General features: G+C 43.3%; 1 protein-coding gene across 4 annotated transcripts in view; it reads right to left on the reverse strand.

Annotated features, from left to right (window-relative positions):
- The window catches only part of AOPEP (aminopeptidase O (putative)), a 300,772-nt gene that overhangs the window by 82,693 nt on the left and 192,775 nt on the right, over positions 1-25,304 (reverse strand). For all 4 annotated transcript variants that reach the window (XM_065878726.1, XM_065878729.1, XM_065878728.1 and 1 more), the window contains one exon: positions 20,404-20,464. In XM_065878726.1, coding sequence (XP_065734798.1) covers positions 20,404-20,464 — 61 coding nt within the window. The remainder of the gene's footprint in view (positions 1-20,403; positions 20,465-25,304) is intronic.

A 25,304-nucleotide genomic window follows, 5' to 3' on the forward strand; every position in this document is an offset into this window, starting at 1 on the left:
TTACAGCTGGGTAGTTAGTACTTGAAAGCTTTTTCCCCTTATAATTTTCATCTGGTTGTGGTCTCAAATACACACACACACACACACACACACACACAAGATTGTTCCTCATTCTAAAAATCCCTTTGAGCCAGTGGAAAGATCTTAAGAACTGAGACCTGGAAACACCATCTCGGTGCCATTGACAGTCTCCTTTCTCGCTAGCACCCAGTTCACAGAGAATCTAACGGTTTCTGGCACAAGCTGAGCAAGAAAACATCCTACTGTTACCCTGCTCTTCTAGGACTCTGAGTGGGTAGCAAAAGCTGTGGTCCATTCTAAGTGCCTACTAACTTGTCTCCTTGTTTGTCCTGTTGCCCCCCAAACTCACCCCCTCAATCTTTCTTTTCCACAAAGAAACCAGAATGGTATTTACAAAGGTAGTTCAAATGGTATCACTTTGCTTTACTGAGAATGCATTTCCTTCTCTTTTTTGCCTGGCTGGCTCCTACTTATTTTCTAGTGCTGGGCTTAAACAACACTTCCCCAGAAAGGTCTTCCTTTCTTGCCATAATTATGGCCTTCCTTGCCATAATCCAAATTATGTCATCCCACTGTGTTTTCCTATTTATTTCCTTGAAAGTAATTATCTTTTATAGATATTTAAATTTTTTTATTTTTATTATTTTTTAAATAATTTTTAAAATAATTATTTATTTTTGGCTGCGTTGGGTCCATTGCTGCAAGCGGGCTTTCTCTAGTTGCAGGGAGTGAGGCCTACTCTTTGTTGTGGTGCGCGGGCTTCTCATTGCACTGGCCTCTCTCGTTGTGGAGCACTGGCTCTAGGGCGCACGGGCTTCAGTAGTTGTGGCTCGTGGACTCTAGAGCACAGGCTCAGTAGTTGTGGCATGCGGGCTTAGTTGCTTCATGGCATGTGGGATCTTCCCGGACCAGAGCTCGAACCCGTGTCCCCTGCATTGGCAGACAGATTCTTAACCACTGTGCCACCAGGGAAGCCCTAAAATGTTTTATTTTTATTGAGACGTCATTTTTTAGAAAAATTTGTGCAGATAGCACAGAATTCCCATGTGCCAACATAACCCACAGTTTCCTTTATTATTAATTTCTTGCATCAGTGCCAGGAATTTGTTACAATTAATGAACCAATATTTGATACATTATTAAGTAAAATCCATAGTTTACATTCGGGTTCACTCTTGTGTTATACAGTTCTATTATAACTATTTTTTATTAATTTATCAAATATCTATTTCCCCGACTGGATTTTAAGGTCCAGGAAGAAAGAGATCTTGTCCCTTCTGTTCCTGATTTTTGTCCAGTCACTAAAAACACTGCCTGGCACATAGTATATGCTCAATAAATGTGTTAAGTAAGTGAATGGAAGGATAAAGGAATAAATGACTGAATAAATGGCATATGAAATTTCATGGGGGAAAATCTTAAGAAGAGGATCTTTCTAATTAACTCCTGCTCTACTAAAATATCTTAATTTGTAAAGAGCACAGAATTATACATTTTTAAAAAGCAGACACCATGGGTTCTCAGTTACATTGCCAGGGTACTTCTAAAATGACCTTTTTTAAAAAATAAAATAAAAATAGAAATGGGAAATAAAAGTTCCTAATTCCCTCATATATTATTCACTAAAATTGTATCCCAAAATGGTGGTAGGAGCTGAATTTAATCTGGAATGAAATATTAACATATTTCATGACCCTGGAAAAGTATTAATTCTCTTTGATCATGTTCAATATAACCTCAACACGTTTCTCCTTTTGTCCACCTAAATCTACCTTTCTTCATCAGGGGACCCCAGTGAAGGACCCCAGTGAAACTTGAAGAAGACGACTTTTTAAAACATTGAATTCTGTAGCTGGGGATGAATACTCTAATAACTGTCTTTGAAAATGTGGTGAAAGCACTTTAAAGCTATCTTTTAAAAACAGATGTCTTCTATTTTAATTATATCTTTAAAAATGGCTTGTCTAATAGAGATGCAAGTTTTTTTTTAAAAAATGTTTTAAGAAACTTTCTTGTCAAAGCAGTTTGTAACAGCTGAAGACAATTTCAGAAGCTGAGGAAAATGCCATTGCTTTAAAATAAAAGCATTACTTAACCTAGTGGCTGGAGATTACTTTTGGAGGGAAAATCCTTTTTCTGTTTTCTTTTTTTAGTCGAGAGGAAGTAACTCCTTGAAATGACTCCTTTCACTGGAAAATGATAGTGACACAAATTTCATATTGTTAATATGGATGTGTGCCTCTGCTTGGTGATGAGGTACAGTCCAGAGGAATGAGAAGCAGCAGCATGCCTTCCTAGGTAACCAGAAGGCTGAAAGGGCTAATGAGGGAAGCCCTTTAATTAGACCGAACAGCTTCAGATGGCAAATTATACTCCCTTATGCACAGCAGAGGGAAAACTATCCACTATAAGAAGTCAAAAGACTTTTTAATACCAAACAAGGTAGAAAGGTCCAGAAGCTTTTGCTGGCTTCAGAAGGGCTCTATAGCCAACATATATTCAGGGTAAATTAGAAGGTAAGAGTCTACGCATGTCTGGAAATAAAATCAAGGTTAGTTCAGATTGCAAATAATAACAAGCAAGGAGTAGGGGCAAAGTTATCCAATGTTTATGTCTTTAAATTTTGCTCTTTCATTTTAAAATGTAACATTCCTTTATGATATCTTTATATTTGACTTATTTGACTTTAGAAAAATTATAATTTGTATTATTGCCCGTTTTGTCTGTATGTTAGAATGAATGCCTAATTTCCTTCTGAAGATTTTGGCCCTGCCAAATGAACTTCTCAGTGGAAGTCCTTATAAAGCATAGTTTTCAAAAAAGGAAATCCATCCCACACTTGCTTCGCAGTGACCTGGCTGACAGAATCTCTCCTCTTAGTAACCATAACCCTGAACTCACTGTCGCTCAAAAACTTTTACAGAGCTTGCCTGAGGTAGCATGCTCAGTTCTTCCATTTCTTGATCCCCTCTGAAAATCTGATGAAGCATTTGCTATCAACTACTGGCTCCCCAGAGAAAAATACACCAAGGTGCACAGCCACCCAACACACCAATTGTCAGGAGGTTCACAGAGTTTGCGGATACCAAAACTCCTTCCCAGGAGAGTCTAAGATTTTCTTGGGTTAAGGCAGACCACCTCACAGCTGGTGCAGGATGCATCTTACTGGTGCTCTGTGAAATTCCTTTTATCGCATTACATTCTGGGAAGAAGCCATCAACCTTTATTGAGGTGCATTATGAAAAACAACCCATAAAATCCATCACAGTGTTTACCGTAAGGATGGTTTTAGATGGTTGTTTATTATATTAAATAGTAATTTTCTGTGAGGACCCATAGGAAAAACTTCCCTGTAGTATCAACATCAGGAATAGCTGGACTTAGGCAACTGGTTTGTTTTACCTCATGAACACTGCAAATTGATCCTTTTTCCTTCTTCTAGAAAGCTCTGTGACCCTACATTAAGCCAAGTACAGGACCTTCAGGGGGTACATATTGTATGCTAATGTAATTCCTGGCCCCATCTTATTTTCCTACCATTATTTTCACATTGCTTCAGTTTTCTTATTTTAATTTACTTTTATCATGCTATATTTTGCTTTCTAAGAGTTTGCTTAACTCTCTTTTGAACAAGGAGGAGTATAAATAAATAAAATATTCTGGGTTTATTTTTTCTTTCTTTAAATTTCTTTTTCTCTTTTGGAGGGAGGAAGGGGGTCTGAAAAAAATTTTATGGTTCTAGTATTTCACTCCATTAACACTTAGAAGTGAAGTATAGAAGGTAAGGACTTATGATTATACCCTATTTATAAAATTTGAGGAAAAGAACTGTTAAAAAAATAAAGCCAAAAAGAAATATAATACTATACAAACATCACAGAGTACTAATATAAAAATGTTAACCAACCAAGTATTTTATCACTTTTGATATCAAAACCAGAGGAACATATAGACGGGTTATTCACTTAACAAACACATTGAGTTTGCCTACTGCAAAACAGAGCACTAGACTTTGTGAACACAAAGATGAATAAGACACCATCCCTGTCCTCAGGAGACTAGTATGACCAGGCGGTAAGGCGGCATGGTATAAAGAGTGCGCAGACAGCCTGTCTGGGTTTGAATCCAGGCTCTGCCACATATTAGCTGTCTGACCTCTTTAAGCCTCTTTCTCATAGAGTTGTGAAGATCAAATGACACATGCGATGTGCTTACAAGAGAAGGCAGTTGTTACTTATCAAAAGTGTAGACTACCGGAACTAAGAAGCAACACAACGTCACTAGAAGCTGGAGGAAAGTGACCTGAAGACAAAAAAAAGTGCTGAAGTACTACATATATCAGAGACCGTGGAGCCTCAGAACTGGTAGAAAGAACCAGAGTGGCCAGTTTTGTACAAGATTAAGTTTACAAAGCACTTCCACATACAGACTGTTCTGTTTGTTTCTCATACTGTCTCCCATCTTCAGGATGAAGAGACTGAGTCTCAGGGAAGTATAGTGCTTTTAATATCTCATACTGTGTGGCCCTTAGACCTCCTGGCTGGAAATGTAGTGTTCTTTCTACTCTAGCATGAGAGCTTAGGGAACATCTAGCCCAACTGTCTCACTTTAAGATATTTGCTTATTATGTGGATCAGATCAACCATACATTAAAACACAGCCTGTAAAATATAATCCCATACCATAAAGGTCTATTGAAACAGACATTTTAGAAAACAGGTATAAGGATATCCTCCTCAATCCCCATATGACTGCAGTTCTTTACAGGCACTTAACATTCTTGGACACTATAATCTTAAAGAGTTTCACAGGTGAAATATAAAATTATGTAGGTGTGGTTTTAGATCAGTTGTTGCCAACCCCTGACTGCTCATTAGAATCACCAGGAGGGTTTACAAATCCTAGTGCCCAGGAGGCACTCCAGACCACTTAGATTCACATCTTCGAAAGTGGGCCCCAGGCATCAGTCAGTTTACAAGTCCCCCCCTCCCCGACCAGGAATTCCAGTGGGCAGCCTGTGTTGAGAACCACTGGTTTGGATCATTTTAATGATGACCCATCTCTAATAGGTTACTATGAAGAAATTCCAGGCATTTGAGAGACATCTAAATTTCAAGGTCAATGCCACAGAGGACAGCCACCTATTGTGTTCTATTACAATAAGTCCCTTTGGGCAGATGGCAGACACAAAGTTGGACAGGATGGGCTCTCAGGCTGACCTAGGGTAGCATTTCCTATAGCTTACTCTTAGGGATAAACTTCAGGGCAAGATTACTTAAGCATGCCTGTGTGCACGCACACACACACACACACACACAACACACACACACACAAGAATTAAAAAGAAGTGGAAATGGAAGATCTCAACACTACCCAGAAGGAAGGCAAGAATGGATGGATATTTGACTGTCTATAGAGTTTTTTCCGGGTTCCTGGTTAATATGATTCTGGATCCTGACTGAAAGAGCTTAGATCCTCGTCTTCAGGGACCCTGATTTTAGTGCTGACCTGGAATTCTGTATACATGAGGTGGTATTTCCCACTCATCCCCTGTGAACAATGCTCTAATTATGTTGATGGCTGCCACACATTCCCTGGAAACAAGCATTTTGCATTTGGAAGATTGCTGGCTAGGATTAGAGGACAGTGGCTACCAATGGAAAAGACCCTTTGCTGCGTGCAAAAGCTACTGTTTCACACAGAAAGCAACCCGGTAGCTTGAGTCTTGGGTACCGTGCTCTAACCAAATGGGCTTCCTTGTTTAGGAAAGACACACTACATCAATGCTACAGGGAAACTACTCTGGCAAAATGCCTTATATTATTTATTTATTATTAATTATTATTAATCCCAACCAGGGATTGAACCCGGGCTCCGGCAGTGAAAGTGCCAAGTCCTAACCAGTGGACCACCAGGGGATTCCCATGATATTAGTCACTAATTTAAAACACAAACCTGTATGTTAACATTTCACTAGCTTGAAAAGCAAATACTCACGTCTGGGTCCCTTTGGTTATTCCCTAAACTGGAATGGGTGTGGTATCTGTAAGTGTGTGCACATGGAGTGCCCGTGCCCCCTGGAGTCTGTGGCCCTCGGCATGTCTATTTTTCTTTTTCCAACATTTCTATTTTTAAAAATCTTGGCACTCAGACTCTGTTGCCTATCATCTGGTCTCCCAAAGGAACCCCATGAAGTCACAATTTGCAAAGTCACAAGAGTAATGGGCCTAAGTCATCCTAGAGAAGTAGGATCACACACGTACATACGTATACACACACAGTGTAGGAAGAACAAAATCCATCACAACTGGGGGGAGATGGCTGTCCCAAATGTAAATAATATATGAAAAAATCTATTTTCCAGAATGTGTGTTCACCAAACATTTAGATCCATATAAGAGATGTTCCAGAAGAAAAATGGGAAGGGCCAGAATTAATTGGCTGCTAATCTCTACTTTCTGTAGGATGTTTCCTCCAGCGGTGGATTAAATCAGTGTTTAATGCTACACAGGCCCAGCTGTGTCCATATTAGGAAATCCTGAGCTCACATCTCTCTCTCTCTCTCTCTCTCCCCATGAAAAGAGGAGGTATCCTCCCTCCCTTTGCTCTGCTTCCACCCCCTGCATGTGTAGGTGGGAGAGTAGGAGCCCGGGAATGTGAACTTGATCCACCATTGGTCAGCCAGGCAGTAAACTCTCATTGTTCTTTAGATACCAAACATAACTTCTTTCTAGTAGGGATAAACCCAGCCATTCTGCACACAACACAGCTTTTGTGCTCAGTAGTATGAGATGGAAAAGAACCACAAAGAACATTAGAGCTTCATTAGACTCATAAACATCTCTTAATATGCAGAATTTAAGAATCCACCCAGCTAATTTATATTCATATTAATACTAGGTATGTTAGAATCTCAAACCTAACAATCTTCTGGTCACTTGATTGTTTTTATAATTACGGATTTCAATTTACAGTTTAAATACTGTGGTCTGTTTTAGCTTTGCCTTCTATTTGAGCACTTCCTATTTCACTACCTTGCTCTCAGGTTCAAGGGCACTGGAAATCATGCTAATGTACAAGCAAATATGCTGTTGCTGTTTTCGGTGCTGGCTTGTGAAGGTGGCTTAAGTACCTCTGTACAAAGCCATGTGTAATGGGAAATACACACCTGAGAACTTAGACCTAGGCACCCTCCATTCTCGCCATCTAGAAGCTATGTAACCCTGAGCATGTCACACAACCCTTAGGAAACCTGCCTCGCAGAGCTGTGCTGAGGACGAAATGAGATGGTGCATAAAGGGAGAGGCACCAAGTAGACCAGTAAATGCTAATTCCCTTCCTCTTTCCCCTCAGAAGCCAATGCCGGTCTCGTATTATGAACCTAAGTAACCTTTGAAAGGTCTCAAAATAATCGAGTTGTGACATCCTAATAAAAAGCCACCACACAGACACGATGCCACTGGACAGAACCTGCAGAGATATGACACGTCTGAGGCGCTGCAAACCACTGCCTGTCCCTTCCCAAAGGACCGGTGGACAAAATGGAGCAAGTTCTCTTCCTCGTATGCCTGATTATAAAGGAGATCGTGCTGTTTCTGACCCCACCTCGCTCAAAACAATAAGCCCACTGTTGTTACAGAAAGACCGTAAAATGAAATTTGATATTTCTACATTCTTCTCTGAAGATACCAGCACGATCTGGTGCTAGATGCAAAAACATCTAAAATCCTGATAGTAGCTACATGCATTTAAAACCAATATAATAATTAAGAACTTGGGCTTTCTAGTTAGACAGATTTGCTTTTCCTCATCTATAAAATGGGTATAATAATGATGTCAGTCTTAGAGAGCTGTGACTAGAAAGAGTATATAGCAATTACGTATAATGTACTAAGCGTATACTCAATAAAATGCACCTACTCAGGAAAATGATGGCCCTTTTCTCATTCTGGATATTCTAATAGGCAAAACAGTATACCCCAGTGCACTGTGGGGAGGGGAGAAGGATTAAATAACAAATACAATTCTATAGGGAGTTACACTACCTATATATTCTTGGATTTACCCATTTACAGTTTAATTCACTATAAGTATTTATGCCAAACCCAGGCAGACATCCCTCAATCACAAAATCAATGACAGTGATGAAGAAATACAACTTGAGAAGCAGAGAACCAGTGAGAACTCAGGAGAAGCCAACTTTGTAATAAATACAACCAAGAAGAGTCTTAAAGAGAATGTGTCTCTGGTTGGCCGCACAAAATATGAAGTTTCAGCACGCACAGCTGAGGGAAAAGGGAGAGAGCACAGAGGGAAAAGGAGGTGGAGTGCTTGGAGCAAAGGCCAAAGGAGCCACTGGACCTGGGGGGTGACTTCTCCCCAGGGCAACAGGCCACAGGGATGAAGGGGCTCTCTCCAGTCTAGTCGCATCGTCACTTGTGCCCCTAGAGTCTCAGTCCTCCATTCTGATGTATTGACTCTGGCCTAGCTCCCATGCATTTTCATGCCAATAAAGTTGCTGAAATTAAGAACCGAACTGTGACTCTTCGGGGCATAAATAATATCATATTGTAAAGTCTGGGCTGATAACAACCAGGATGCCCTTAACACTCTTAAGAAAAACCATCTGATCTATGATGCCCTCGATGTGGTTTGAAATTTCCCTCGGCCTACAAAGGAAAATATTTTTAGCATGTAGCACAGTTTGTAACAGACATAGAAATGCACTGAAAATATAATTTTAGGAAAGCATCTGGGTTTAATCATTTCTTGTTATACCTCAACACCTAATAGGTTCTACTTTCTCAATATAAGGAGCACTGCAATATTCTGCTACAAACTATGCAGCAATCACTGTAGCAATTTCTCACAAATATTTCATTATTGGCTCTGTTTTTATTTTTCAAGTGGCAAATACTCTGCTTTAACTATAAAAGCAGCATAAAAATGAAGTGCTCCTTCTGGAGCATTTGCCCCCAGTGTTTTCCCCTCCTTCAAAAAGCAACCTAGAATTCACTGGACGATGTTTCCCAAGGTCATTTGGACAACAGACATATACCAGTACTTACTTCTATGTCTCAAAATGTATCCTAGCAATAGTTGCCACGGTCCAAGGTAAAACTCACCTGCAGTTTTTATTGATACACAGGAATTTTAAGACATTAAAAACCCTACCAAAATTTTTTTCATCTCCTGAGGGTCAAACAGGTTAATATCTGTGAATAATTGATTTTAATTAGTAGCAAGTGCCTATCCTTCAATGATCAACCAGCATAAATGCTCTGGCAGATTGATTATTACTTAAGATTTCTCCCAATAACCTTTCATATAGCAATTTTCCAGTGGAAGAGAAAAGAAAGGCACAAACAGGGTTTTTTTTTTTTTTTGATGGTGTACATTTGTAAAACACCACTCAGGACAAAACATATGAAAACTCTCCCGATATCACTCCTAACTAAGGGCAAGTTTTCAGTCTGAGGGCAATTCAACAGATTCCTGAAGAGGAAAGGAAGACACTCAGAGGAAAAGTAAATTCCAACTTCCTCCTTTCAGAGGTAACCAGGAGCTGAGGCCTCAGCGAGGTACTGGGCACAGCATACGGTGACGTGAGGCTCAAAGTGGCTCTGACCTTCACCTAAGCCTGTTCCCCTCATTCCCCAAAGAAGCAGTGAGGACTCAGAGAAGACAAGTGGCTCGCCCACAGGCACACAGCTTAGTGGTGCAGGGCTCTCTCCAAAGCTGCATCTAATGTATCAGTTATCTCCTTCATCCAACATAGACTATTGCAGAACAAAACTTCACTACCACATGCTTTGTGAAAACAGCACATTGCATATAACACGCTTGACTCTGCTCCTCCATCCAGCCTCCACTCTTGTTCACTAACCTCAGAATAATGCAGCTTTGCATTTTATGCATCAGACTGTCTGAATCCCACTCAGAGTGTGATGGTAGCAATTATAACTAGACAGGATCAGAAGCAGAAAATACTGAGCTTATAAAGGCTCAAAGCGGAGGATTGACCTGGAAGGATGGGGTCTTCTGCTGAATGAGCTGAACACGCTCGTTACCAAGCGCCAATAAATCCTGGAGAACTGCCATTCAGAGATATGTGTGACACGAACGCTGCCCTGTTTTAAACACACATTTGGATTTGGACAGTTTGACAATCATTGACTGTTACCCTGACCTGTGATACACTTGCTGGTTGGCTGCCACTGGGCTGTGACACTGACACTCTCCTCCTCTGGGTCAGCAGAGGGGACAAACGAGGGCAAAAGCCAGGGACTCTAGTTGGCATATGCTTTTGAAAGCAAATAAGCAGATACGGGAACCATCCCTTAAATGCTTTAGAAGGTACATAAAGACACTTTTTTGTTCAACCAATTGCTTTTTCTCACTTGTTGTTTTGGCCACCTGGTATTTATTATTTAATTTGGTTTCCAACTCAAGAGAGGAATAGTTGTATCTATCTTTCCAAAGACAACAGACCTAATCTCTACACACACTTGCATTCATTCACTCCAAAAAAGATACCAGCTCTTCAGTACAATAATGCCCCGTACTTTCTTTTTTTTTTTTTGCGGTATGTGGGCCTCTCACTGTTGTGGCCTCTCTCCCGTTGCGGAGCCCAGGCTCTGGACGCGCAGGCTCAGCGGCCATGGCTCAGGGGCCCAGCCGCTCCGCGGCATGTGGGATCCTCCCGGACTGGGGCACGAACCCGCGTCCCCTGCATCGGCAGGCAGACTCTCAACCACCGCGCCACCAGGGAAGCCCCGAATGCCCCATACTTTCTATGCAAAATATTTTGTCAGACATACAGGGCTACCATTTAGATATATATAAATGGAAGAGGGTCGTGTATACCTGTGACACATATGAAAAGCCCCGGAATGTGAGATTCACATTACTGTACACACAAAGCACATTTTTTTTTTTTGGCCCTGTAAAGAACAGAAATGAACATATTCAGGAAGAACAGCAGTCATTAATTAAATTCAAAATCATCCCTGCTCAGGCTTTCTGCTGTATTCATTTATTATCTCTTTATATGTCTTGTAAAAACTAAGTCAAGAATGGGACCAAGCTAATTTGGATTAAAAGCAACTCTGCTAAAAATATAAAATGTCTTAGGTAGACTGAGGACTCAGGGTCCTAGAGCGAAGTCCTGGCTCTGCCATTAACTAGGGCTATGAGCTTGGGCACAGCTACCCCACGGATGAACAGATGAGCTCTTCTCCAAGACTTGCTCCTACCAAAGATTCTAAAGCAGACTGAAAGTCCTGCAACACCAGAAAAGCCTAAACTTTAACCATGAAGCAATAGAGGCCACACCCAAGAGATATGTACCACACAGATATTAAATGTACACCTATTTTATACGACGTGATGGCTCTCCACAAAAGAGGAGAAAAAAGCCCCATGTTCTAAAAGCAGCCAAGTGTTCCTAATAGCTTTTGTTGTCAGCAGGTGCTCTGGCAGCAGAGATGGGCAGAAATCCCGTGAGCACTGTGAACGGCCACAGTAGGAGCTGATGCCCCCAGGCCTGGGATGCAGATCTGAACACCAGCATGAACAATGATGCTGTGTGATGTCAAAGAGTCAAGGAGGCCTGCGTGTGTGTGCACCCATGTACACAACTCACTGCACTGCTAGGTCTCAGGGCTTTCCCCCAGGTGTGGGAAGAGCACGATGCAAATATAGAATAACGTGCCTTTGATGAAGAGTCTACCAGAGTATGTCTTCAGCCTAATAGAAGAGAGAATGGGGGCAGTTCTTAAAAGGCAGAACTGAATGTCTTTTCTATTGACAAAAGGTTTGTAATCCGAAGTTGATATCCTTGTCATAGTTCTTTGAGTTTACCTTGTTCCTTCTTTCTAAAGATCTCTCTCTATGAAACAGATAAAGCAATGCTCAGGGAAATCCTGTTAAACAGAATCACTCTTTACAAGAGCTACAGTGTCCTTATTTAAGTGAATCTTTCTGTGGGTGCACAATATGTATGAACCTGAAGAACAGGTAATGCCTGTGTGTTCAAACATGACCCACCAGTCACTGCACCTTGAGGACAATCACATGGGCTCCCTTGCACAATAAGCTGGCCAACTTGTGACCAAGAGGGGGCAGGGGGGATGGGGGTGGTACAGCCAAGTCTCCAGCCTCCAAGCATGTTGTCTTCTAATGGACTTGGCCTCCTGGCTGAACTTGGCAAATACAGAAGTCAACCTCTACGGTTCCCCATAGGTCTCAAACTCAGAGCAGAGGCCCCCTGAGCACACCTTGAACAATGGTTGGTTCGCAGATGCTCCCACAAACCATGGGCTCCTGGGCAGGGGCTGTGCCCTTTCAGCTTTGTTATGTCCACGGCCCAGCGCAAGGCTAGGCATATTGGTTGAATGAATAAACTAAACCACAAAGCCAAATATTTGCATTGCTCAGGAAGAACATAAACGTGAAGGCCTCTAAGAGTTTAGATTGTACTCGGCAAAGAAGGAGAACCCTTTTCACAGAATATATTTCAGAAGATGACATAATTATGGATTCTATCAGTCGGTCCCAGCCCTCCTTATGGCAATCCTCACTCAGAGGGTGTGGCCTGAGCCTGGGACCTGTAGTTTTTTTTGGGTTTTTTTGCGGTACGCGGGCCTCTCACTGTTGTGGCCTCTCCCGTTGCGGAGCACAGGCTCCGGATGTGCAGGCTCAGCGGCCATGGCTCACGGGCCCAGCCGCTCCGCGGCATGTGGGACCTTCCCAAACCGGGGCACGAACCCGTGTCCCCTGCATCAGCAGGCAGACTCTCAACCACTGCGCCCCCAGGGAAGCCCCTAATGATGCTTTTTAAAAGTATCCATGTAAATGAATAGCTTCTAGACATAAAATTTCAAAAGTTGAAAACCAAGGAGCAAAAGTCTCTCTAACTGTGCCTCTCACTCCATGAGACTCCCTGGTACCTGCGTGGAGGGGAAAGACTTGGCCCTTCATCCAGGGAGTATTCTTTCCAGCAAGGCTGCTGGCCCACCTGTCCAGGTATCTAACTGCCACTCAAGCACCAGCACTCTTTCTGCGAGCCTTCGGTGCATTTTGTGAGAACTCTCCATCATCACATTCAGCCCCGTGCAGTCTGGCTGTGTCCTGCCTCACTCATCAACCCGCTTCGCAGATCCTGCTCTCCATGCAAAGTGGGCAGCAATAAACTACTTCCTAAGAAGGAAAATGGAGAGGGAGAGATCACTGTTCCAAGTGATAGTCAAAATGCCTTCACCTGATGCATTTTATCACTATGAGTTGCATTCACCTGTCTATTTTGGGGGGTGGAATCGCCTTGGTTAGAGTGTGGCAGGGGCCGGCCGGGGCTGGGGCAAGTGAGCTGAGAGTGAGAGTAAGGCTCACTTAGGAGGGTGGGTCCTTTCCTCCGCTCCTCCCACCGGGGAAGTTGCCTCCATTCCCCTTGTCCTGAGGCACTACCCACAGAGCCTCAATCATGCTATGACAAGCTAGTTAATCAACACCTCCCCTCACCCCCATCACTGAGATCTGACTCTGCCCCATGCTGCTCAAACATGCACACTTAGTTTCCACCACTAGACGCTGAACATGTCACTCCCCCTGCCTGAAATGACCTCCTCCCCTACCTGTCCTTCAAGACTGAAGTTTAAATGGCACCTCAATCCTTTCTGCCTCCACAAATGCAAAATGACCTCTTTCTTCCCAACTCTAAAAGTGAGTTACTTTTACACCACTCACGGCTCTCTGCCTTAGGTCGGTTATTTGTGTATCTATTTTTCCCACGGAATTATTAAGCATCCTGAGGGTGAAGCCTGTGTTTCTCTCATCTTTGAGTCATGCACAGTCCCTGGTAAAGGATAGATATACGGGCAACATCCACAGAAAGAAGGGAAGGGGCAGGGAAGGCAGTCACCTGGCTGGGAGGTATGATTTCAGATCCTGGAAGAAGCGTCCCCTAGCAAATCTCATCCATCTGGTCTGGGATGCTTGACAGTTTTGTCGAAGCCTAAGATCTGACACAGTTATAAAGGAAATCTTCAAGGGAGAGGAAACACTTTTAATCCTTACTATTCACTTGGTGTCTAGTCATAGATTACTGTGAATGAGATTCAAATTCTTTCTGGAAATCAGGTTTTGAAAGGGAGAGAAAAGAAGGAAAGATAGAGTGCTTTCATTTGGGGCACCAAAGGAAAATGTCTCCTGTTTCATGTGGTGCCTTACACTGTGAAGAGGTCAATACATTTGGACAGTGTCAAATCGGATGCCCCCCAATAATACACAACGCCTGGCACAGACCTTCAATTACCTACTTCGCCCTGGGAGAATGGACTCTTCCTTCCCACATTTGTCTCTCATTTCATCAGAGACTTTAAATTTTTGTGGACAGGATGCTAATGTCATTTGGGACCAAATAAGTTATATCCAAAGCATATTCATTTATAAGGGAATAAAATACAGTACGGTTGACTTGAGTGATTTTTATAGGTCACTTTGAAAGGATTCACAAGAAATGTGGAACTAATCAGAGAAATATTGGGAATCAGCATTATTGTGGGCTAAACTTGTACCCTCCAAATTGACATGTTGAAGTCCTAGCCCCCAGTTCCACAGAATGTGACTGTGTTGGAGTCAGGGCCCATAAAGAGGTGATTAAAGGAAAATGAGATCACATGGGTGGGGCCTCATCCAATCGGACCGGTGTCCTTATAAGAATAGGAGATTAAGACAGAGCTCTCTACACACACAGAGGAAAGACCATGTGAGGACACAGCAAGAAGGTGGCCATCGGCAAGCCAAGGAGAAAGGTCTTGGGAGAAACCAAACCTGCCCGCACCTTGATCTTGGACTTCCATCCTCCAAAACTGTGAGACAACAAATGTCCGTTGTTTAAGCCACCTAGTTTGGTATTTTGTTATGGCAGCCTGAGCTAACTAATATGCTCACAAAGCCACAGATGCCAGAAATAAAGAAAATTAGGCTAAAAATGAAAGTATTTCAATAAAATCTCTCCTCGTCTCTTGTGACTGCCAAGCAGTATATCATTCTGTGGAGCTTGTGGGAAGAGGGGCCATCACTTCGATGAACGGTAAGTGACAGTGGTGACTCATCGACAATGCAGGCCCTGCCCCAAGTGAGGACAGAGAACGTATCTCCAAGGATCCCTGACAAGATGTTTAGTCACTTAGAAATTGTTAATCTAACCACTGAACAAGAATGACAGCAAAATTACTAGGAGCCCAAAACCCACACCACATTATGGCCACGGCTATTATTGATATAAAAGAACCAAGGATCTCATAACACATATAATTTGAAAAATATGATTTCTCTGGAATTTGCAAAATAACCAGTCTCAGTTTTCTTGAATGACCATTAAATGTAGAATTTTTATAGATACCACCAAGATTAAGCACCCTAATGGGCCTTTAAATTATGTTGATAATAGCACGTAATCTGTGCTAAAAGAAGCCTACAAGTTATTCCTCTAACAAACCACCTGGCTTGCTCTGTGCTAAAAGCACATCATGGCCCCAGTGACATGGAGTCTCTTTTGCATCATGTCTTATCAAGTTTCCTCAATTTTGTGACTGCAGCATTTTTCCCTACAAGACTTCAGTTTTCCATCATTTGCTTGTGTGGGCTTTGGCAACTTGCAGGTGTTTGTTTAGAAAGGAGAGGCATTTCCCAAGATGACACAATAACCTGGTGTTCTAAATCCTGGGAGCTTGACTCGTGCCTATTTCTAGGATACTTTATGTGATTGGCCATTACCCACCCTCTCTATCCCCATTGCTGCCACCGCTGCCCGTGACTTTGCCATTGAAGGCTGCTGAGTGCTTTCCCCAAAGAGTAGCCCAAGCCATAGAAGGGCTGTGAGGTTCACCAGCATTACTGTGTTACTTGTTGGCACCTTGGGAAATGGGTCGCCTGGGAGTTGAAATTAAGAACTGAAGAGAGGCTGGTAATTCGTTCATACCCTTATGAACGCCTGCTGTGAAAGCAGCATCCGACCCCTTACCCGTGCACTATGATCATCCATGCCACCAGAGCAGATTGAAGGGCGTCTATGGATTGGCCAGCTCCATCTTTATCCATACGTTTGACAAAAATACAAATGATTTCAATTATATCTATTCAGTGAGGGATTTTAAGGCATTATGCACTCAGATTTTAACTCAACTAATAGCTTTAGAGCATCACTATTCAATATGAATATATGCAAGCCACATTTGTCATTTAAAATGTTCTAATTGCCACATATAAAATGTAAGCTGTAACAGCTAAAATTCATTTTAATAATATATTTTCTTGGGTATGTATACATTGGGTTATCATGTATCGGAAATATAATCATTTCAACATGTAGCCACTATTTTAAAAACTTTAATGATATATTTTACCTTCACTTTTTTGTATAAGTCGTCTAAATCCGATGTGTTTTCATAGTCTGTCTCAATTGGATGCTAAATTTGATTCAGAAATGCTTGGTCTGCATTTAGATTTCACAGAATTGACAGTTGAAAAAGTGGATTCATTCACACACCCGTGTTGTTCCAAAGCATGACTGTATTATTAGATTTTCAATTTAAATTTAGATTATATTAAAATTAAACTTCAGCTCATAACTATTTGGAGACTGATAATTATAATTGGGCATATGCCTAGCAGTGGTGGAAAATAAAGTTTAAAAAGGTAGCTTGGGGCAGTTCTGCTGACAGCCTCAAACAGCAAGCCAAAGAGATTGTTCTAAATGGGGAAAAAAGTTTCTGGTGAGGAGGGATGTAAGCTGTGTTTGGGGGAAGATTCACTTAGCATTGATGTAGATGATGGATGGAAAGGGTGACAGCTTGGTGGCTAAAAGAGCAACTAGCTACTGCACTAGTCCAAGCAAAATATAAGGAAAAAGTGGGGGAGGTGCTAGGAAAGGAAAGAAAATTATAAATTTACATAAGGATATCAGGTAAAGTGGGCAGGAAATCAAAGAAAGGGAGGAGTCAGAGAGTTCTGTAACAACTAAAATAAAGAAGTAAAGAGGAAGGGCTGGAGGGAGAAAAGTTATTTCTAACGTATTTGCATAGAAATGTTTAAAAAAAAGATTGGAATATATGTACATATGGGCCGGTGGTGGGAGGAGATCTTTGGGCAAACATGAAAAGAAATAAAAATCTATTTATAGAACTGTCAAATTAGCAGAATGGGCAACTTTCTTAGAAATAACGTATACTATTCCAACAGTTGGGAGGGTCTGAGTAAATTAAATTATGGTACCACTTATTAGAAAGCTATGCAGCTGTTAAAAATCATTGCTCTTGAATTATATCAAGGGATATGGGAAATTGCTTAAGATATATTTTTAAATGAAAACCTTAAGTTTGGATAATAAGATTCCATTTTTTTTTAAAAGGATATACATTTACATAATGTATAGCACAGAAAATGTGTGGAAGGACACATACCAGACATAGATTATCTCTGCAGAGTAAGACTGAAAGGGGCAAGAGCTTTTATGTTTTATACTTTGGTAGTGCTTGAACTTGCTACAGAGAACATATCATTTTTATTTTTGAAAAGGGAGACCAGAAAAATGACTGAAAGGATTTCTATCAAAAAATTATCTCTGGGTCATTTTTATTTTCTTATTACAAACTTTTTATATTTCAATATGTAATACTTCTATAGTCAGAAAAAAGTCATAAAAGAAATAATCTATAATACCAACGACACAATCAATTTTAAGTCTGTTTGCAAAGTCAAAGTTTATAGAGTTGGGTGTTTCTTTAAAGAGGTTTGGATCCAATTTCTTTTACTTCTTTGGGGCTCATGCTTACTTTTATAGCTGCTGAAGCTATTTCCACATTAAAAAAAAATGATTTCCATTCATGTGGGCAAAAAGGAAAATGGAGGCCAACCCCAAGGCAAGCCTTCCTGAGAGAAAACAAAAAGCCTCTGTAACCTGTAGAATGAAAACTTCACCAGTAGAACGTGACTCTTTTGTCGTGAATGACTTCAATTGCTGGTGAACAGAAATTTTCAATGAGAACAAAGAGCATCAGAACGATTTCAGTGCTCTGGTTGTCATTCCAGGCCAAACACACCAGTAACTTTATATTATAATGATGGGGACAAAGAACAAGGTGTTCCATTCACCGTGAGGCTCCCGCAACAAGAGGGCGCAGAGTCTTTCACTGAAGTGGAAACGAGAAGGAACTCTCAAGGAAAGCAAAAAGGGCTGCGAGCAGGTAAATCACCATCACCAGCATAAATAATGGCAGAAAATGGGTGCAGAGATGAAAAGATGCCGTCTGATCATTCACCAATGGAAAGATGTGCACTAAATCAGGGTCTTTTCTGTCTGACGCTGTTGTTTTTACCGAACAGTTAAGCACCCAAGGAAATACCAGTTGGGTCTTAAATACAATTTATAGCCGGGTTGGCCTCATTGCACCTGGCTGTGTTTTGACAGCAGGTTTCGTCAGTTTATAGCGGAGACGCTTGTCTATGCTATAAGCTGTCACTAATGCAACTAGACCTTTAGAAAAAAAGTACCGCTCAGAGGCAAATCTCTCCCTTCCACGCACCCCTCCCCCTTTTAATGAAAAGCAAAAGCCTCCTGCTGGTGGCAAAGCCTCTTCTTCTTCAGGGGAAATTAGAGCCTCCTGGGAGCAAGCGGGTCAGCCCCAGTGCTGCAGCCCGAGTGGGGTGCGCCTGCTTCTGGGCACTCGATTAAGGACTCTTTCTTTTCTCTTCCCTCGGGGCTAACTGTTGAACACAGTGGCCTTGTTGTTCTGGGCCAGGAAATGTGGGATTCTGCTCTTTGAGCTCCCAACTCTTCCCAGCTTCCAGGCCCTGCTAAGAATGTCTGGGAGCCTTGCAACAGCCTGGCCTAGGAACACAAGGCAGACGGCTTCGCGGGATACCCAGCCCTCACCTCAGCCCCTTCGGAGACCAGAAGAGCAAGGCTTGGCTATTTAGGTTCAGACAAACCTTAACTTTGTTTCCCGGGATTTTTGTACTCAGCTAGTGGCCTGGTTTGGAAGCCACTGATGTAGAAATCACAGGAGCTCATTATAATATACACGAGTTGAAAGCACTTCCTCCCAGGACCAGGTGCTGCCTTATTCCACCCATTTTGTTTTGCGTGTTTATTCTTCTTCACTGCCAGAAGGACTGGGCCAAACAAATAAGTTTTAACAAGTGACACGCATTCCTGAACCGAAGGCAATGCGTCCTTTTTAGGAATGAGCTCATGGTGGCTGGTGGCCGATATTTCCCCCCGTGTGGTAGAACAGGACAAAGATGTGAGTAGAGGGATGAAAAGGTAATGGAGAACAGCCCCTTCTGTTCCTTAATTTCATGGTTCACAGACCTTCATTGACATTCAGACACTCCCAAGGGGAAGCTCATATAACCGGTCATGAAACCAGAAACGAGCAGGCTAACAGCGCTGCTTGCCTGGGCCCGGGGGCAGAGTTTCTCACCACCTTGGGGGTCCACTCCCAGACGCTAGGGCCCACTATGATGAGTCTGCAGCTGCTCCGGGGGCCAGCCCAGGCTGGGAGAGTTGCAGGCCTACAGGGTCCTTTGACCAGCCGCATCCAGGATGCCACCCTCGGACTTCTCAGGGCCCAGGCTCCAGCTAGGGTCGGCCCTCAGGGCTGCCCTTCAGGCTCCGCGAAGCACAAGACCCGGGGAGCGCGGAAGGGAGAGAAGGCTCCAGGCCGGGTGATCCCCTCGCAGCGAGGGATGCCTGGGAACCGTCTCTCCCTCAGAGTTGCCCATGGGCTGAAAGGGAGGGAGAGAAGGAAAGCTGAAGGAGGGATGGGTCCCGGTCCCCAAGACAGAGAAATGAATCTAAACTGCTCCCTCAGATGAGAAGAGCAGCCAGAGGTAGAGATGCACAGCCAGGGGAGGAAGTCGAGGGCAGCCGCACAGGGGTGATGACGGAGAAACTACGGGTACGCCCGGTCCGAGGAACGCGGCAGGCAAGCAAGCTCACGCGTACGTGGCCGCATCCAAACAGCAGAGCTCGAGGCCCGATGGCAGCATTGACCTGTTGCCGGGTGACGCCGCCCAAAGTATACGCCACGCTTTGCAAGACCTCATTTAACACTCAGTTCAGGGTCAACCAGAACGTCCACCTACAGCACCACAGTCACTAGAGGCAGAGGCCTGAGGCACACATCACCGTGCAGGCCTAAGAGGGTGGGAGACCATCATTTTCCTGACTCAGGGATATTCCAACTCAGCGAGAGGATTACTTTTGTAAGTGTATACAAATAAATCACTGTCATGATGGATACACTAAGTATGAAAAGCAAAGTACACAAGCCTTACTGTCCTCCACAGACTCTCGGGAAGCAGTTATCTTAAGCACACCTGTGGTATTCCGGAACTCTCCAGCCAGTCTTGGAAGATGTTTTCAACAGACAACTCAAGCCTTTAAAAATAAAACAACAACAACAAAAAGTAAAGGACTGAAAAAGTTACAGAGCACTTATTACACAGAATGGTTCTAACTATTGGGCACATCACCGCATCAATCTTCCAGAGGAATCGGGAGAAAGCGCAATGCTGTCGCAGGTTAAAGTGAGGAGGGGGACCCGGTCACGTTCAGTACAGCTCCTCTCCAGTCAAAGAGAGTGCACACAATGAAGTCTAAGAATCAAAGGCACACCACAATAGGTGCTTTTAATGTCTTGAGAGGAACTTCTTGGTTGGGAGTGCCATTCAGGGAGGAAGGATAGGGCATGTTCATGGGACACAGCAGGCGTGACTGCTTCCTGGAAAGAGGTGGAGTAAAGTGAAATCTGAACACTATAGCACTTAGCGCACCAAAATGAAATTCCAACTTTATGGTGACCATGGGCTACAGCAAGCAAAAATGATACAAATCATTATTGGAGCCCTGAGAGGCTCACAGCCATGGAGCACACATGGCTTCTGTTGCTTGTTTTCAAGCAGGCCTTCATTCTGCTTTTTCTGAAATATTATGATTGCTTGTTACGTCTGATCCAAAGGAAGCTGAAATCTTTTGGTTTCATGCCCTGCTGATTTAAATACTCCTTAAATGTACTAAGTGTCCAATATTTTTAGGGTCAACAGACTGTCTTCCTGAAGTTTAAGCCATTCCTCCCTGGCTTCTAGATAATTCTTGCTCATGCCTGGTCTCTCTAACCACAGAGGCCTTCCTGGAGCCTCTCCCAGGCTGTGTGTGTCATACCCACCATGCTTCCTGTCTTCTGTGGCACAGCATCCATCAACAGTTTGTGACTGCAATTTATTTGGTTACTTGACTTTTAACTGTCTCCTCACTGGCTCAAAGCTCTCTGAGACCAGGGTCCAAGTCTGTTTTACTCACTTCCCTAAACCCAGCACTTAAAACAGTTCTTGGCGTGAGGATCCCCATAGATATTTTTTATTTGCATAAATGAAAACACATTTCATTGTTGACTCAATAAAGATTATTCCTTTTTAATAATCACCTTTCCCAGTAGGGTATTCCCAAGTTGTTACGCTCTGTATTTTTTTAAAATTTTATATACTATATTACATATATGTAATATTCCCTCCTCCCTCCCTTTGGAATCGTAAAGAAGTTGTGCAAAGATACAATGCTGTCTGCATTAGTTAAGGTGCTGAAGGCCAAGTACTCCCCTCACACCTGTGCTGGTTGGGCTTTGGGCTGGACCACAGTGAGAAGGGAGGGAGGGAAGGAGGTGGGTGGGCTTGGGGAATACAGGGCTGACTGATACTGTCCCTTCCTTTGCTTCTCCACTGAGAAGCAAGTCACCTGTGTGCCTCTGTCTTCCCTGCCCAGGGCAAAAGCAAAGATTGCCAAGGGAGGCAACTGTTGCTATTTCAAAACAGAGAAAATACAAAGAGGGCAAGAAACCGGCTTGGATTCATTTTCAAGATGATGCCCACCTGTGGGACGACCAGGCAGGGAAGAGGCCAGAAGTGAATAAGGGGAAAGTGACCACCTCCCTAGGCTGTCTGCCCAGTTCCCAGGTCAGTGGAATTACTGGCTGTGTCTCTATGAAAGGCCAGGTGCCACCATCCCTGGGCTTTTCCCCACTGTTTCTTGTCATCTAACACCACCACTCTCAGTGCAGATGGCCAAGTCCCCTCTGTAGGCTGTGAGAGTGTGGAAGTGTGTGAGTGTGCTCACGTGCGTGCATGCATGCGTGCCCTCAGAGGTCTGTGTGTGAGTGTGTGTGCACGTGCACGTGGGCCGGGGATGGGGGCGACGAGAAGAGAGGAGGCATCTCTCAGAGCACCTTAAATCAAGATCGTTATTCTTTCTTGGGCTTGATTTATTTGCTTGGCCATAGAAAGAGGCGCTGGAAATGCCCTCAACTGGCATGACTGATCTGCTAGGAGGAGGAAAGTGGGGCAGAAGGGCCACTTAGAGAAATGTCCAAGGAGACTTGAGGTTGTTTTATTTTCTAGTGACATTTGTGAGGCTGGAAGGTAAGACAAATCTTGTAATTTCCACTGAAGACAATGCTCAGTGGAAGGCCTGTTCTTGTTTGGAACGAATGCAAACCTTCTGCACCTTTGCCTGGCACCCGGGTGGGAAGAGTTGCTGCCCCGGGGCTTGAGCGGCTGTGGAGGCCCTGCTGGCACTCTAAGTTGTTTGCCCTGATTCAGAAGCAAGGGTCCATTTTCTTCCCTGTCCTTCCTTCACTGGTGCTTCTATCTAAGCAGCTCATTCATCTACTTCCTTTCCAGCCAAAGAGAGACACTCCTGTGTCCAGGGCCCTGGGGCCAAAAGCCCCTGTCACCCATCCTTCAGGTGATACCCAAGTAGGCAGCAGCAAGTGTCCGACTCGGAACTGAGCTTCATTGTGCTGTGGATTCTAGGAAAACGGGCATTCTTAAACCTGCCACAACTTAAGACGGAGAATTTAAAAAGGATTTAGAAAAAAGCAGTCGTGATGATCAAAGGGCTAAGCACACTGGACCCACAGGGGAGGTCAAGGGAACTGGGATTAAATATCCTGAAGAAGAGAAGTCTGGGGAGTGACTTCAGAGCCATTTTCAAGCGATTTTTACAAAAGATGGTGAACAGCTGTTGTGCGTGTCCATGGAGGAGTGAGTAAGAGGACAGGGACATAAATTTCCTTCAGGGAATTTTAGCTTAAAGACACTACTTTAGCGGTGGCATGGCGGGGGGATGGCATGGAGGAGGGCGGGGGCTGGGGAGTTGAGTCCCAGCATGTTACTAACTGAGGTTCAAGTCTTCACCGGAGAAGACTGAGAACAGGCAAAAGCTTCTCTCTGCGGCAAACATTCGGTGGATGCCTACCAGGCATGAGGTTCTGTACAAGACCAATATTATTATCCCCATCTTAGAGTTGAGCAAATGAAGGTCCAAGAGACTAAGGGCCTTATGCAGGGCCTCCTAGATGGTGCTTGAAGAGCTGGGATTCAAACTTGTGTTGCCTGGCTGCAAAGCCCTCGCTTTTCTTTCTGCGTTTAATTCAGGAAATTAATCCACGATACATTGGTTCATGATTTATCATGCAGACAAGCCTGCAGGAGGAGAAGGCCTGCGCTGGCTCTCACCAACGCTGACTTCTTGTTCACATCTCTCCTGCTGAAGGTAACCTGGCCGCTGCTGCAGATGCCCTGCGTGTCTATCCCTCAATTACAGTTCCAAAGAGATAGGGAGCATCTTGGGAGGGGCAGAAGCATGAGGACAGGAGAGTTCATTGTTTAGCTGCATCCAGGAGCAAAAGACACTCTCCTGTGAATGAAGAGAACCTGTGTTTCCAGATCGCTTTCCCCTGGAAAGGTTCAATACATCTTATAACCATTATCACTTCATTCCTCATAATATCCTCGTGAAGTGGGTGTCAGTTGTTGTGCGGCTTTTTAGCAGATGGAGAAACTGCAGTATAAGAAGACCGGTCAAAGTCAGCCCAGGCTAAAGAAAGGATCTCAGTTTCTAGACTCCCAGTATCAGCACAGACATCAAACTGCACTGATGCCTGTTTACAGATTCCTAACGTGGAATGAGATGTTAAACTATGAGAGGAAGATCAAAGCACTAACTCCATCTGCCAGAAACAATTTTTTAAGGTAGTATAAGTAGCCTTACCTCCCAAGGAAATTATGGGAGACTGTTTGAAAATGCTGAACTTTCAGGAAAGAAATGGGCTGTATGTTTTATGAAAAAATATGTACATAATTTTGGCTGTTTTGATCATAATTACTGAGATGACAGTACAGGTGAATTTTTAGTTCTGAACTTGGATATACAGCAGTGGTAAAACTGAAAGCTGACTTTTTCAAATCAAGACACTCAGAGTCAAAGCCAAGGGTGAATTTTTCCCCTCTGAGATCATGTGGCTTAAATAATCACAACAGACAAGCAGAAGCATTTCCACTTCGCTGGGATCCAGAACTTACAGGAAATTACTCTTCTGCATGTCTGATCACTATGGAAATTGATTTTATACAGATAGCTAAAAGTACACAGACCCACGACTGCACGCCCTCCATCTCTGTACTAGTGAGCAGTACTTCTGCCCCATTACTGAGACCTCCTGGGTATCTGGAACAGCAGGTTGTTTTACCCTCTGGCTGGAGAGTTCCCTTGCTGTACGCCTACATCCTGAAAGGCAACTCTGAGTTTTAGGAGTGGGGTCTCCAGACCCTGTGAGCTCTAAATGTGGTCACGTGTAGTTAATGCTGCAAGGGAGAGAATATGCTGGCCGTCCTGCACGACGCTGGCTAGAAAATTAATCTGTGTTTAAGGCTGCGAAAGTGACCAGTTGCTCCTCTCTTCGTAATATTACAGTACATAGAAACAGACCCAGGCGTGCAAGAAAGCAGTATTGCCTGTGGTGTATTGCTTCTTCGGTTGATCTCTGGGGTGGAGGGGCAAGGATGGGGAACTGACTATTAACCATATCTGCTGCTTGTGCCTATCAACTTGTTGCTGATCAGGAGAAAGGTCTTTATCACTCTTGGCTCTGTCTTCGGCCTCTTGAGATTCTAAAGATCCCGTTCTATCTGCGCCTCTAAAGGAAAGCGCAAGGCCCGGTAATGTTCCCAGGAGCTGAGAGAAGATGGAAAGAATTTGGGAAGTACAGTTCTAGATGGATGAAGGCTTTAGGAGCTTCCATGCTCAGGGTCTGAAACAGAAAATGCCCTTGTTCTGGAATGCAACTTACATTCTGTATGGGTTTTTAAATTTTAGTAATTTACATTTATAAGTTCCCTCCCTCTGTGGGGGGGAGGCAAATAGTGTATGCCTCAAAGCTTTGCAC

The sequence above is a fragment of the Phocoena phocoena genome, chromosome 6 (genome assembly GCF_963924675.1).
Source record: "Phocoena phocoena chromosome 6, mPhoPho1.1, whole genome shotgun sequence".
NCBI lineage: Eukaryota > Metazoa > Chordata > Mammalia > Artiodactyla > Phocoenidae > Phocoena > Phocoena phocoena.